The following is a 16,170-nucleotide window of genomic DNA, read 5'->3' on the forward strand; positions in this document are numbered from 1 at the left end:
CCTATTTTCTATGTAAGTTCCCCTTTTGGCCAAATTAAATAGAGACTCTTTGGGGGTATGTTCAAAATATGTATAATTGCTATAAATGTAAAATATATGAAATTCTGGTTAATCAATATTATTTCTTTAAAGGACGCCCTATACGGTACCAAGGCAAAGTGCGCCCATTAGTGCACAAATGCACCAATGAATCATTACAGACAGGTCTCCATTTGCCCCCCACATGCAGATGATTTCTTTGCTCATTATATTATCTATAGGGGTAGCCTGCTGATTGATTATTCTCTGTAATATACACCACTTAAAAAAAAATCAAAGTCTTTTGCAGAGCATGCTAGCATGCATATATTTGTCAGACTACAAAGAACAACGTGAACTAAAATCTACCGTGGTGACAAACCGGGCACATTCGTTTAAATAATGTCATGTTTTCAGAGAGCAATTTATTTAAGCGTGTTTTTTTATTCAACCGAGTCATTTTCTTTTTACACTGAGATATGTACTATATAATTGAGCTTGCAAATATTTTTTGTAAAAATGCCATCACAAAAAATGTGGATTTAATAAATTGCAGTCACTGAATTAGGAAGCAACGTTAGCAGCAATAAAGGCTAGCAATAGCAAATTCATACGTAACATAATTAATCATCAACCCCTTAAAATAAAGGCTGTCATTTATTATGTAAGGCTACTTAGTAATGACCCATTGACACTACCTATGGAAATGTACAGTAGATATACTAATATTCAATGAATTTGGGGTCACTAATGCATGTGCAAACTGTGACCATCACAGACATGCTGTGTCATGCCCCTATTCAGTTACCCGATCAAACGTCCATTTGTGTGCAAGTGCGCGCATTTTTACAGAAAGAACATGAATCTGAACAAGATGGCGAAAAGATATTGGACTAAGGGCCGTATTCAATTGCTGGTGAAAAGTCCCGGACTTTTCGCATGCCAGAGATTTTGCCGTCATCGTTTGTTTTGCCTCCGGAAAAGTATCGCGCTAGTCACCGCTTTTCGCCCTATTCAATAGCAAAGGACGTGAGAACGCATCCCGGCAAAACTCAAATCGCCGAAAAATCCTGTCAGAAATGGGGAAATCATCCTGACACCCCCCAAAAGATTCACTGATATGGGGGATCACTATGGATACCCCCATATAGTCCTGCTGAAGGTATTTTGGGTGCTTAAATGCTCTCAATTGGTGCTATTTTGCGTCTTTGCATAAGTGATGAAGAATAACATTTAGCAATTTTTTGTTGCTGAAAATAAGTAATCCCAGCAAATTTGGGGTACATGAAAATGGGTGCAAGCACGATGAAAAATAGCTAAAGTGCGTTTTTAAAACAAAGGGATAAAACGCACCTTCAGCAAACACCTGCAATCCCAAAAAAAGCTTGGGCATACTTGGGGGACCCCCTGGAGTGAATGTCGCTAGTTTTTATCTTTGTCCCCCAACTTTGTTTCTTTTTGCCCCCAAAACGAAAGTAATTTTTGGCGGTGATCTTAAGTAAGTTTTTAACTTTTTTTTGATGCAGTTTACCTTTGGGGGACAGTCCCAAGGCTGCAGGTGCGTTCTCGCAACTTTGCACCCCAAACCTCCAATTCTGCACTTTTTTCCGCCTCCTTTCAGAGGCGAATCTTTCCCGCTGGTTACAAGGTGCAGACTTTTTGCACCGGCGAAAAGTCTTTGGAATTGAATATGGGGAAAAGTTCTCGTCTGGCGAAATGACATCAACGGCGAGAAATTTTCGCCGATCTCGGCTTTTCTCAGGCATTTGAATACGGTCCTAAATGTAATAACATCTGGGTTACCGAAATTGCTGAGGTTTTGGCGATTTAACTACAAAATTTAAAGCTGCAGTTTATTTTAAGGGCATAACTAGGCTGGTTTTATATTATATCTTGTCCATTGAGTTTCAAGCAGCAAAGCTGGCAGTGCATTAAGTAGCTGCAGTGCTACAAATATATATGTGTGTGCGTGTTATGGGTTAGCAGCTCTCAATGGGGGGCATGTCGGCTCCATTTTGTGGGCGTGTCAAAGTCAGTGGAAGCATCTTTGGACGCAGCTTCACAGGCCCCGGTAGCATGACTTTGAGTAACCTTACAGCTACGCAGATGGCAGATGGTCTGATGGCGGAGTCTTCAAACACAGTAGCGGATCAGAGAAGCCGGCAATGAAGTTGCCTCCACTGAAGTTGCCTCCTGTGCGCCTTTTGCATAATTTAGCACATCCATTGCGTACAAAATCTCCGTATCAGACTCTGAATCCCTACTGTGTAGCAGCTTCTCCTCACTATGCGGTATATTTCCTAAAGTGCAGAGTTTTTAGAAGTGGAGATGTTGCCCATAGCAACCAATCAGATTCTACTTATCATTTAACTAGCACCTTATAGAAGGTAATAGCTAGAATCTGATTGGTTGCTATGGTCATCAGGAGAGGTATCAGGAGAGCCAGGGGAGGGCAGTGCCACGCAGACCAAGGAAGGGAATGATTTACAGGAGGAGAGGGTGGTGCACAGTGAATAAGGCAATGTTATCTTTCCCATGTGCATGATGTGCTGCCCCTAGGCTTCATACACAAATATGTAATGAATATAGTAAGTAGTACTATCAGGGGCGTATCTATAATGGGTGCAGGGTGTGTGGGGAACACGGGCCCCTGGGTCCAGGGGGGCCCCGCACCGTACACCCTGCACCCATAGAATTAATTACCTCTACGGAGTCCCGCGTCAGTGCGGGGCTCCGTCGCTATAAAAATGACTGGAAAATGGCCACCACGGCCGTTTTCCCGTTGTTTGCTCATGCGCAGTACAGGGAAAATTACCGTCGTGGCCATTTTCCTGGTGACCAGCGCATCCTCTATAGACTCTGGGCACACTCTAGTGCCCAGAGTGTATAACTTCGGCACCGGCCGCGCACAGCTCAGTGCGCTGTCGGCTGCCGGACAGAGTAACGCCCCTCAGTAATATTATTTCATCATGTGTTAAGTAATCAATTATATGGAAAGGCAAATGAACCTAGTAAGCTTACTATTCAGTGTACACAGTAACTAGACTTAATATTTTAGCAACTGCAATTTTACATTTGCAAAATTAATATGACACCATTTATGTGGGTTTTTAGAAGTGGAGATGTTGCCCATAGCAACCAATCAAAACCCTGCGCCTATTTTCCAGGGGACATTTTTTCTGTGGGTGGGTGCCGCCATTTTCCCAGTGAGTCTTTGCACATCGGAATCTGCAGAGAGGGAAGTATATTATTAACTATGGATGCAGGGTGTGGGGTGTGAGCCCCCCCGGAACCAGGGGCCCGTGTGCTCGGCACACCTTGCACCCATTATAAAGATGTCTATGGTTGAAACCATATAAAGCCATATTACACTACTGAACACTAACAATTAGGCCTGATTCAGAATTGGATGCAATGCCAATGTTTGCGCAGTTGAGCGATTATCGGTGATCTACGCATGGGGGCTTGTCATAGACTGCGATTGCGATCCATTATGCAGGAAACATGGCTCCAGCGTCAGCCATGCTGAGTAGCCATAGTGTTACTAAGAACTTCCGATAAGCGACTGATCTGCGAGCGATGCTGGGTCTTTGTATACAGTCACTTGGATTTGTGAAGTCGCCGGTGGGGGTCTCAATACAAATCCCGGTGGCTGCGTCATTTGCGGATTTTCTCACAGCCGCAGAGTCTAAAATCACAGGGCCTATCTATCTCTATATCAGGGCCAATGATAACAATGACATCACAGTACGCCTTTGAGAAATACGTGTTCTTGCATGTCAGTGTTGCAGGGAGATGATGATGTAGTTTGCATTAAAATTGTATGTAACATTTATGAAGGGGCAGCAATGGCAACCCGCAGTATGTGGGCACTCTGTTGTCTATCTGAGCTATATTAGAACTCTGGGGTCGATTCAGACCCGGACGCTAAGCTGCGCTGTCTCGCAGCCAAAAGTTGCCTGGTATGCAAATTCCGTGATCGCACTGTCTGGTGTAAGGACGCCCTCTATGTATTAAAGAGTGACGGCACAGTTAACGCAAGCGGGTATAAAGACGCCCACTTTTCTTTCTTAACACAGGTCATCTCCAGGAATTGTATGAACAATTAGAACCATCGAGGGCCATCGGCGCTGCACGCAGCGCTTGAGGTAGACCCTACCCCACTCCAAGCACTGCGATCACTGCAGGCTAAAATACAACCAAGTGACGTGTACAATGACGCCTCCATGCTAATTATGCACACCCATAAAACTCAGTTTTGACGCCCAGACATGCCGGCGTTCACAGCATCACTCCCCCGTTCACAAGCACCTTCCCCTGTTACCACCCACAAACAGCGCATTCTGTCACTCAAAGTAGCGTCCAGTCTGTGTACTACGAGCGTACAATTCCCGGACGCAGTAACTGGTTCACGCATGCATAATTTGACGCATACGCATGCGCAGACGTGCGATAATCACCCATAGCGTGCATCCACGGCTTAGCGACCGGGTCTGAATCGGGCCCTCTGACTCTAATTTGTTATCTACAGTACATACTCAAGTTACTTTTCTGTATTTATGTTTCCAGTGTGTTTTTGCCCTGAGATAGTAAAGTTTATAATGATTGATATAGTTAATGTATTTAGTTAATGTATTGTTTCTCTTGATCTAGTCACACAAGGTCTCCCTTCTTTAAGTGCCCTTTGACCTGATTAATATAATATATTTTTGTTAAAAAATAGTTTTAATGAAGTATTTATAACATTTTATTTAAAGCATTAAAAATACAACAATGAATTGAATTTAACATTTAACCCAATGTGATAGAGCTATTTATATGTAGCACAGATGTTCCCATTATAATGCTGACAAAGTGAATGGTGTTTCCTCAAGGTCTGACCTAGTAGCTTCACATTTTGCCTTCTCTCCAATATAATATCTTGAGAAACACTTTCCAACATTCTTTATAGTGCTCAATATCAGTCTTTGCAAATGGGTCTTCGTTACTGAATCATGCCGAAATGACCTTAAGAAGGCAAACTCTGTCGTCAGTATGAAAAAAGTCTACCCGTTTTATGTTAAAAATCCTTACGACCATATTTTGATACAGTCACCTACAGTGTTTCTTCGGGCATATTTCTGTTGACCTCTGCTGCTGTGCTCACTTGCACTGGCCTTAGTGTTTCCTTCAGAGATATATCGTCAACCTGCTTTTCCTCATCCTCGTTGGCCTCTTCCTGTATCCACTGAGGCAGACAATCTTGATCTGAATTACTTCTCACATACCCGGGCAAATTGATGTGCCCGTCAACTTGTTTGCTGACACTTCGATTAACTTTGCTGGAGATCAATACCATGCGAGAGCTGGTAACCATCTGCGATTGGCTGCTGGTGCTTTGTGTCATGTTTGTCAGGACAGAACCATACCTGAAGTTACCACAGCGCGTTGTACTCTTCCAATCAAAGGCGAGATTCCATCTAGTCCAGGTTTTCTTAATCTCTGTCTGAACCTAATAATATGAAAAATAGAAAATACAAAATTTTAATTCTTTGACATGGTATGTAGCTGTTTTGTCGACATTCGGAATGTTAACATGGTCGAAAATGTTGACAGTGAAAATTTTGACATTGTCATTATTCAATGAAATATTACTTGCAAGTAAATGAATTAGCCATATTCATAAAACCAGTTGTTTACTTTTTATAGTCAAAATATAGCCAAATTATCACAGCCATATGTGCTTGTTGAACATCTCATTCCTAAACCAAAAGCATTGACCGTAGGGATTCATGTTCATTCAACCACGAGATAATTGGTGAAGCTGGGAATTGATTTTGGGCAATAAAGCCTGGATAACAATATGTATTACAATTCAACCTGAAGGTGTTCAATCAGGTTGAGGTCAGGGCTCATTTGAACTGATTGGTTGGTATTTTATCTCCATCCACATTATCTCTCTCCAAGGCTTTGATACATCTCTCCCTGAAACAGCAAAACGTCTTGGACTCTATAGGGGAAGGGGACCAACTGTAGTGACTGGCAGACAGGGGAAGCAAATTCAGTGCATTTAGATGGAAAAAGTTACTGAGTAGCAGGTTGATGATGGACTGGAGTGTAGATAGGCAGAAATAGGGAGGCCAGCCAGTAGAAGGTTGTAGTAGTCTAGTCAACAGGTGATTAGTGAGTAGATGAAGGTCTATGCTGTATCCTTGGTAAGAAAGGATCTTATTTTGGAGATACTGTATCATGAAGGTAGAAGTGGCATGAGAGGAAGATGGAATGTATGTGAGGTTTGGAGGTACAGTAAGTGTAGAGGTGAGGATAACTCCTAGACAGCAAACTTGGAGCCTTATTCAGCTTGGATCACAGTTGCTAGTACGTACGCAATTGAACGATTGTTGCTTTCTGCACATGCACATGCATCGCAGTGCACGAGCCGGCCACTGCAATTGGGACTGCGATCGCAGTGACTATGCAGACCCATTGCAGAATGATTGACAGGAAGTGCAGAGGCATGCAGGTGCGTTTGAACGCTGTTGCAGGGGCGTGCATAAATGATCCACTGGGATGCCTTACGCAGCCTGAGGTCTGATAGCATGCGCAGAAGTTATCAATTTCTGAGTAAGGTCAGGGCTTGTGCAAGTGTGTGTGAGGCTGAGATAGTACTCGATTGTACCGATGTTTTTGCAGTCTTGCTAAACATTACGGATGTGGGTAAGGTAAAATGGGCGTCCTTATGTAGTGCTGCGGTGGCATAGCGATCACAATGAATTAGCATACTATCGCAGTTGAACTGTGTGTGTAATCGCAGCTGTGATCCAAGCTGAGTCAGGCCCATGGAGACAGAAGAGAGAGTGATATTTTAATAGATAATGAGCATTGAGAGGTGACAGAACTCGAGAGCATGGGATGACAAAAAAACTTGGTCTTATACATGTTAAGTTTAAGACAGTGCTGGGACACCCAGGAGGTAAGCAGGAGATGGTGGTCAGGGGAGCAGATGTAGATCTGAATATCATCAGCATAGAGAGGGATTTGGACTGTTGACCTTTTCAAGGAAGAAAGTATATAGGGAGAGAGGAGGGGCACAAAAAAGGCAGTTAAAGAATACAAACAAGTAGTGGAAGAGGGAAGGGGGAGGTGGAGTTAAGAGAAGAGAAGAAAAAGAGCAGTCAGAGAGGTATCAGGAGAGCTAGGGGAGGGCAATGTCATGCAGACCAAGGGAGTGAAGGATTCACAGGAGAGGGTGGTGCACAGTGAATAAGGCAATGTTATCTTTCCCATGTGCATGATGTGCTGCCCCTAGGCTTCATGCACAAATATGTAATGAATATAGTAAGTAGTGCTATATTATTTCATCATGTGTTAAGTAATCAATTATATGGAAAGGCCAAATGAACCTAGTAAGCTTACTATTCAGTGTACACAATAAGTAGACTTCATATTTTAGTATCTGCAATTTCACATTTGCAAAATTAAGATGACACCATTTGTGTAAGAGGTAATAATGTCAGAAGCATAATATGCAACATTTTCAATAAAGCCCTTTGCATACTATTGTGGGTGTTGCTGCACTTAGTCCAGGAGTGGCAAACTTTTATCCTCCAAGGCCCATTTTGATATACTGTATATAATATTATTTGCGGGCCCGGTGCCTGCCACACCGCCTCTGTGTGATGTCACATGAAGCGGGGCCACAATTGTCGGTGATTACAGCAATGCCTGGAGCATCCTGAAGATGCTTCGGGGAGCTGTAAGGGCAGCGATGTGACCATCTGAAGCGTCATAAGGATGCTCCAGGCAGCACTGCTGCATAGATTCAAGTCTAGGCACCCCGCTAGCTAGATGAAGCTAGCAGAAAAAAGCTCAGAGGGCCAGACCAAATGATTCCACGGGCCTTATATGGCTCCAGGCCTGAGGTTCCCCATCCCTGACTTAGTCCATAACAACAGCATGCAACTAATAAAAGAGAATGTACTGTACTGTATATTGAAAATTCATCATTCATAACCAAAAAACTTACCTCGCCATTACAGTAACAATAGATTATTGAGACAAAGAAACCCTGTGGAGAATAAAACAGATACTCAATTAGGAAGGCAAAATATATGTGATAAATTCAGGGTTTTACGTTTTATGACCTACAGTAGTTACTGTACCTTAAAATTAGAGAATTGTGAAGTATAAAATTCTGTAAAAAACGTTTTAGTGTACGATATGATAGAGCTTCTGTATTATATTCAACTTAAACCCTCTTATATTTATAAAGAAGACTTTCAAAAAAGAAAAGCTACACAAGAAAGCACTCCAAGAGAACAGTTAGGGGTAAATTTACTAAGATTCGAGTCAGAACGATTTTGTTTTTTTTTAAACTCAATTTGCATCGCTGAATCTTGAGTGATTTTCCCATTTTTAAACTCGCAAATTTACTAAGTAGTGAGTTTAGCTGAAAGTGAGTTTTCCGATGGTAAAGCAGATCAAGATATCTCCCCCGAGTAGCAAGTTTAGATGAGAGTACACAACCGAGATTGCAGTGTTTTCTCTCTGCAAAACTCTCCCGAGCCATCAGCCTGCACATATCAGTGAGATACGTGAAGGCTGCTTGTGTGTTACACCTGTTAAAGAAGGGGTAACTCTTAAAAAAAATACTTAGGGTCCCCACCCAAAAGCATAACCAGCCCTGGACTGCTCAATCAGTCGTGGTTACAAAAATTATGGGGAACAAAATGAGTAGGGTTCCCCCGTACTTTAGGAACCAGGACCTGGCTGCAGGGCCACTGCTGGTTTTAAATATAGGGGGAACAAAATTGCGTAGGGGTCCCTCTATATTTAAAACCAGCACTGGACCCAAACCTACCGGTGTGTAATGCCACAGCAAGGAGAGACTCTATTGCTGGCTATCCATGGCCAAATCTTTCGCACCCCAAGCCAGTCATGCCAAGCCGGGGATCTCAGGGGAGGTGGGGACCCCCACAAGAAGGGGACCCCCCACTCCTGAAACCCCAGGCTTGGTCTGAAGCACGGGGCTCTTCCCCACACCCCTGGGCTGTGTGTACGGGAGTAATAATGTGTAAAATAGTTCAAAACTATTGTATTTTACAGTGGAACTACAGGTGCCAGTATGCCTGCCAATCTGCACTTGTGGAACTACAAGTGCCAGCAGGTGGCCAGCACCCGTACCCCCACTGTAAAATAAATAGTTAAAAAAACCACAGTACGTACACACCGTATACAGTAAAACTTTATTACATACACCTAACCCACTCACACCTACTTACCTGTGCCAGCCGGTCTGTCCTCTTCTCACATGTAGATTCCATGGATATACCTGGAAAAAAGATACCCTACTCACCTCCATCCTGGTGCCACTCTCCATAGCATCCATGTGCTTGGCAAAATAAGAAAACGAGTTCCGCGAACCATGATAACAGGTACAAATATATGTTGTGACATAATACTTGCACCTTACGAATTGACAGATGACCAGGATCATATGTTAGTTCCCACAGACCACTAGCCAATCAGCGGCCGCTTTACATGTAGCGTCCGCTCATTGGCTTGTTACATGTGGGTCCCAGCCAATGAGTGGCCGCTACATGTAAAGCGGCCGCTGATTGGCTAGCAGCCCATGGGATTTAATAGATGATCCTGGTCATCTGTCATTTTGTGAGGTGCAAGTATTAGTCACAACATATACTTGCACCTGTTCGTATGGTTCGCGTAAGTTGTTTTCTTATTTTGCCAAGTATGTGGATGCTATGGAGAGTGGCGTCAGGATGGAGGTGAGTATAAGATCTTTTTTACAGGTACACCCGTGGAATCTGCATGGAACAAAGGGGACAGACCACCTTGCACAGGTAAGTACTATATGTGTGAGTGGGTTAGGTGTATGTAATAAAGTTTTACTGTATACGGTATGTGTACTGTGGTTTTTTAACTATTTATTTGGCAGTCAGGGTATGGGTGCCGGATGCCTGTTGGTAGTTGTAGTTCCACAAGTGCCAAAGGGCAGGCATGCTGGCACCTGTAGTTCCACTGTAAAATACAATAGTTTTCAACTATTTTACACATTATTACCCCCTTAACCACAGCCCAGGGGTGCGGGGAAGATCCCCGGGCTTCAGACCAAGCCTGGGGTTTCAGGAGAGGGGGTACCCCTTCTTGTGGGGGTCTCCACCTCCCCTGAGATACCCGGCTTGGCCTGACTGGCTTGGGGTGCATTTCTTTGGCCATGGAGACCAGGTAATAAGGTCTCCTGGCTGTGGCATTACACCCTGGTCGGTATGGGTCCGGTGCTGGTTTTAAATATAGGGGGACCCCTACCCAATTTTTCCAACCCTATATTTAAAATAAGCACTGGCCATGCAGCCAGGTGCTAGTTCATAAATTATGGGGGAATCCTACTCATTTTGTTCACTGTAATATTTGGAACCAGGACTAGCTGACCAGTCCAGGGCTGGTTATGGCTTTTGGGGGGTGGGGACCCTACATAATTTTTTTTAAATATAAACACTGTACATTAAGTACACATGCAGAAACATACACAAATCACACTGATCTGTGTATGTTTCTGGCAAACTTGCAGCTCAGGAGGTGGAGTGTTTGAAACTTCAATTTCTCTGCGAGTTTGCTCTAATCTCACCCGATATTGAAATCTCGAATCTTATTAAATTTGCAAGCTGCATCTTTTTCATGAAAAGTACTTCTGAGTTTGCCTGATGGTAAGAAGATTCGAGTTTGCGATCTCACCCGAGTTTTACGAGTGAGATTAGAGAACGCTCTCCCAAACTCACCCGAGTTTGTCTTTAGTAAATTTGCGAGATGAAAAACATGCCTAAACTCACCCGAAATTGTCATCTCAACCAAACTCGAATCTTTGTAAATTTACCCCTTTGTATCAGTCTTCTAATCCTAAAGTTCCAAATTATACATCCAGAATGGAAACAAAATTGTATCTGTCCTTCAATGTAGGGAAAAAAATAATCTTTACTATTTCTTTAATAAGCCCAAAGTTCTGTTGTTATGGAAAAATGAATCTTCTCATATGTACTCACAAAAACAAGTCACGCTTTAATCCATTAAAAAACACAAAAAAAACTTATATTCCTGTGACCACTCTTAATTCCTTATTTACTCAAAAAGACAGTCACATAAGTGTATATGTAGGGGAGCTATCGCAGTTGTGCAACCATTAGCTAGGAGAGATGGTAACGAAAATCTTGAAGGCTTGAAAAAAATCTATTATTATTAAGGTTTGTGTAAAATGCATTTTGTAAGAACGATGTAAACTCCAAATACAGAGGAGTCAATACATAAAAATAAAATTGTAACTTTATTATTCAACTTAAATTTATAGAATACGTATAGTTAAACATTTTTTGATAAACTCTTCACTATTCTATTTTGTATATATCCGGAATAGGACAGGCTATATTGTGCCTGTACTCAAGAGGCTAAGCAGTGAACAAAAAGTTTACAGTAATTGTGCGCATGGCCACGTGGTCCTGTTACGAGTGGTGGGTGAAAGTGTGGTCTCCGCCAAACTGTGTCAAACTAATACATTTTGAACTTCAATGGAATTAGCACTCTCACCTGAAATGAGTTGAAGAATAGTTCAAAGTGCATCCGAATCTCCCAGGCGAGACCAGTAAATGTATGCGGCAAGCAAACAAACACTATGTAGTGAACACCGAACACTAAGATAAGTACTAGAGTGGATTTTGCCAGTTTCCTAAAAACAAAAGAATACATATATAATTAACTTTATTCACCCTGAAAGGTACACTGCACGGGTCAATCAATGAAATGCCATATTCTTACTACTGAGTATAAAAATCAATTGTTGATAGAAATACATTTAGTTAGGAGAGCGATTACCATGTAGAAACTTTTATCATTCTGCCCACATTTCTACATTCTCCACTGCAAGTAATGACTTTGAGAGAGATTTATCAAAGCTTGGAGATAGATAAAGCACCAATCAATCACTTTACTGGCTGTGTTTGAAAATAACAGGAGCTGATTGGTTGGTACTTTATCTCTCTTCAGTTAGGGGGGTATTCAATTTGGAACGAAAAGTCCATGCTGGACTTTTCGCTCCACATCAGAGGTTTGACGGGGACAAATTATCGGGTGTGTGCCCACTTTATCCCAGTATTCAATTAGGAATCAGCGAAAACGGGAGCTGGCGGAAAGGTAAGCATCGCAAAAAATCTGGATTTTTCAGGAATTATTCCTGGGACCCCCCTAAAGATGTTTAGACATGGGGTATCACTATGGGTACCCCCATTTTTGCCTGCTGAAGGAAGTTGGGGTTTGTAATAGCCGCAGCAGGTGCATAAATGCGGCTTAACAAGAAGGGGTGAAGAATAACACTTAGATTTTTTTTTTAAAAACTATTTCCATCAAATTTGGGGTACATGACAATGGGTGCAAGCATATTTTGAAGTCCCTAAAGTAATTTTTCAAAATTCTTCAAAAATGCACATGCAGCTACTACCCGCATTCTGTAAAACACCTGCCGCATACTTGGGAACCCCTCTGGAATTAATTTTCAGTACATTAGAAGTTTGTCCCCCTTTTTTTTTATTCCAAAATTAAACTTAATTAAGGGGGTGTCCCAATTTTATTTGAAAATGTTTTTTGACACATATCTTTTTTAGGGGACATTCCCAGGGGTACAGGCTATTTTTTTTAAGCCTGCACTCCTATACCCCAATTCTGCACTTTTTTTTGCCATGTAAAACATGGTGAAAAGTTATCCCCGTTTTTTTACAAATACTTTTCACACTGGTGAAGTGTCTTTCTAATTGAATATGGGGATAATTAAAATAGACGAAAATGATGTCACCGGCGATGAATTATCGCCGATTACGGCTTTTCGCAGCCAAATTGAATACTGCCCTTAATCTCTCTCCAAGCTTTGATAACTCTCCCCCTTTGTCACTTGGCCAGGAGAGAGCTGTCAATAATTGCTAGTCAGCCAGCACTAATCAGTATCTTTATTGCATAAATATGAGATGATATGTAGACATAGCAACCACTGGCCAACCAATGTGTCCCTGCAGAATAATAAAAGCTACAATACTAGAGATGAGCGCTGAACCCCATGTTTTGGTTTTGGATCTTGATTCATCTCCTAGTTTTGGTTTTGCAATTTTGTTTTGGGAAATTGATACAAAGTTTTTAAGAACAGCTAAAATGATGTAATTTGCAATCCAAAACCCAAAGTTCAGATTTAAAATCCAAATTCCGAACTGCTGGAAGATCAGAACCGTGACTAGGATCTCTCCGGATCTGCGAACCGCAACTCAGATATGTCCAGAGTCAGGAAATTAGGGTGGATTCAAATTTCTGGTGAAACTAACTGCACATCTCTATTATTTACCATGAAGTATTCTGGGAAAATTACTACAATTAAAATAACCACTTCACTGAGTGCCAGGAGTGGATTCTAAAAATAAAATAAGCCTGTGGCCAAGTCCTCTGTTCCCGCTGCTTTTCTGTCCACCCCGTCACTGCAGAGCACTTTCTCTCAGCGAGCAGTTTGGAAGAAAGATGGGTAAAATTCAGGCAAGGGATTTATAGCGAATGATTACAGGATGCAGTCACCATATCAACATTGAACATTTCATCAGATGCACCATGATGTTGAAAGTTATTATGTTGACTTCGCTGAAATGTTGACATGTACCATGTCAACTATGCAGAATGCTGATATGTTCACAATATCAACATCCGCCCAGGGTTAGGCTGTGGAGGGGAGGGTTAGGGATATGTTTAGGGTGAGGGCGTGGTTTAGGGTTAGAGATAGAGGTTAACGTACCAGAACTCCAAATCACCTGACAGCACCGGACCCCAAAGTCACTGCTGCACCGCCAGAGCTGATCGGAGGTAAGCAATTGCCACACTGCTGGGGCACACTGTTTTGTCAACATTCTGAGCATGTCGGCATTTCTTCAGTGTCGACATAATAAATATCAACAAAACGTACCGAACCCAATGATTACATATAAACTACAGAGAGACAAAAGATTTATGGCCAAATGTTTCTCTGTAAATACATAAGGGTGTTCTAAACAGGTGAGGGTTGATGCAGACTTGAGCGTACATCCATTTGCGGACCGTATCTTGTATGAAATGGGTGCAGGAAAGTACAGGTGATGCAGTGCTGTACAAATTCCGATCACATCTACACATCGAAGAGGCCAAATTGGGCTGTAAAGATCTGTCCAAGTCCAACGAGCACGTGTTCAGACAAATACGGACTATGCAAATCTGGGCTGTTTGGATCTGTATCATTTGCACCTAGTATGGGGTAGTTACTAGTGGTAAACGAAGCTTGCACAGGTGTGGCCACATCACGAGATGCCTACAATTCTTCATATGGGCGAGTATTCGCATTTGTTACATCCACGCTTCTTCTCAGCAATATATTCTCCAATGTTCTTCCAACCCTGCTGCAGTCCTGTAGTTCCTCATAATAGCAGAGTAATCTGTAACAACACTCTGGCCCCAAGTGCGAGTGGAAGTGCTGGGTACAGTAGTTCTGTAGACAGATTGATGTGATTGATTTTGCCAGGACAGATTGATGTGCCAGGATATAACATACATGGCCAAGGTACTGTACATGTGGTGTTAAATATGTAACGCAGTTGTTGGTGCTGGTGGCGGTTACATTAGATTTATTGAATCGTGTAGAACAACAAATAGTATAAGACACAGGAATTTCAGGGACTTCAAAGGTGTATGAATATAATATCGCTGGGTGCTGTAGTGCATTTGGCGTGATAGCGATAAACACACAAAGGTTGGTAGCACTATTGGCCCCCAATATAGTTTTGGTCATACAGTGTACTTGCAGTGTCCCCTGTATGGTTCTGCAGCTGCCAAGTCTCCTGGGTCTATCTGTACTCATGGAACGCCAGGAAGGAAAGACGCGAGGAGATGTAGCGCATGCGCAGTATTGTATGTCAGAGGTTGGGCCCGTCTGGCTGAGCTCCAGCAGGTCCTAGTGACAGCAGAGTCCGGTTACCTCACAGGGCACTGGATAGGAGGCAGCACAGAAACGTGCTCCTTCAACACCTTATGGGGAAACCAGTGAGTGTTAAACCTGAAGAGCTCTCTGAGCAATCTGTAAAGGAATATTATATAGCCAATAAAAGGTTTTAGGCTAAATGATCTGGATAAGATAATCTTACATTTCCCCCTAAGGAGTCATATTGACGGAACGAGAAATTTTCTTTCTGGTTTTCATTTCATATATTAGTCAGAGTTAGGCCAATATGTGTGTGTGATAGCAAAGCTTTTCCTCTCTCCGTCCAGCTCCCCCGCACTAAGAGAACTGGCAGAACAGTTTCTTGGAAATCAATCCTTGCAGAATTGTCACTTGGGGATTTCCTCATTGATTTCCTGATATGTGATACATTTCTTCTAATGATCTGCTAGCGTTATCTGATGCCATTTCACCATTATCATCCGCTTGTTAACAAGCTACTAAATGTAACAATCTGATTCCCAAGATGTGCTATTTATTCATTCACTTATTTATAGCAAGGTGGTGAGAAACCAGAGATACTACGTGTATGAAACACTGACCGACATCTTTACTCTGATGCGATGCGATCTCTCTGTGTTTAATTGAACGTCTTCAGCAAATAAATCAGTAATCTAAACATTAAACATTTAGGCCCTCATTCAGAGCCGTACGCTCTGAGCAGAGCGCACGCTCTGAATGAGGGCCGGCCTCCATAACTATGGAGCATCCTCCTGGACGCTCGTATAGCTGTGGGTCACCACCCACAGCCTATACGAGCGTGCAGTTTGATGGTCGCGATGGTCTTGACCATCGCGACCATCGAAACTGCGAGCCGGAGCCTGCGGTTGAGGTTTTCAACCGCAAGGCCCGGAGTGATTTTGGCTCTATCAGAGCCCAAATCACTCCCACTGACATCACTAGTGATGTCAGTGGGCCGGCTTCTGACGGGAATCGTTCCCTTAGGAACGCCCCCGTCAGGGAGGCACGCCCACCAAAGGGGGCGTGCTGTCAATCAACATCGACAGCACGCCCCCTTTGATCAGACACAACGAGCGAATGAAAGTCCTTCGCTCGTCGCATCTGGCGCATGCGCACGACGGAGCTCCCTCCGTCGTGCGCATGCTCAGTGCAGA

General features: G+C 42.8%; 1 protein-coding gene across 1 annotated transcript in view; it reads right to left on the reverse strand.

Moving 5' to 3' along the window:
- Positions 1–4,823: 4,823 nt before the first annotated feature.
- The window catches only part of PTH2R (parathyroid hormone 2 receptor), a 496,129-nt gene continuing 484,782 nt past the window's right edge, over positions 4,824–16,170 (reverse strand). The window contains exons 11-13 of the mRNA XM_088482403.1: positions 11,593–11,731; positions 8,024–8,065; positions 4,824–5,509 (exon numbers count right to left, since the gene is read on the reverse strand). Of these exons, the coding sequence (XP_088338529.1) occupies positions 5,114–5,509; positions 8,024–8,065; positions 11,593–11,731 (577 nt within the window). The 3' untranslated portion in view covers positions 4,824–5,113. The remainder of the gene's footprint in view (positions 5,510–8,023; positions 8,066–11,592; positions 11,732–16,170) is intronic.

Source organism: Taudactylus pleione, unplaced genomic scaffold (genome assembly GCF_031769625.1).
Source record: "Taudactylus pleione unplaced genomic scaffold, aTauple2 ptg000286l, whole genome shotgun sequence".
NCBI classification, from domain to species: domain Eukaryota; kingdom Metazoa; phylum Chordata; class Amphibia; order Anura; family Myobatrachidae; genus Taudactylus; species Taudactylus pleione.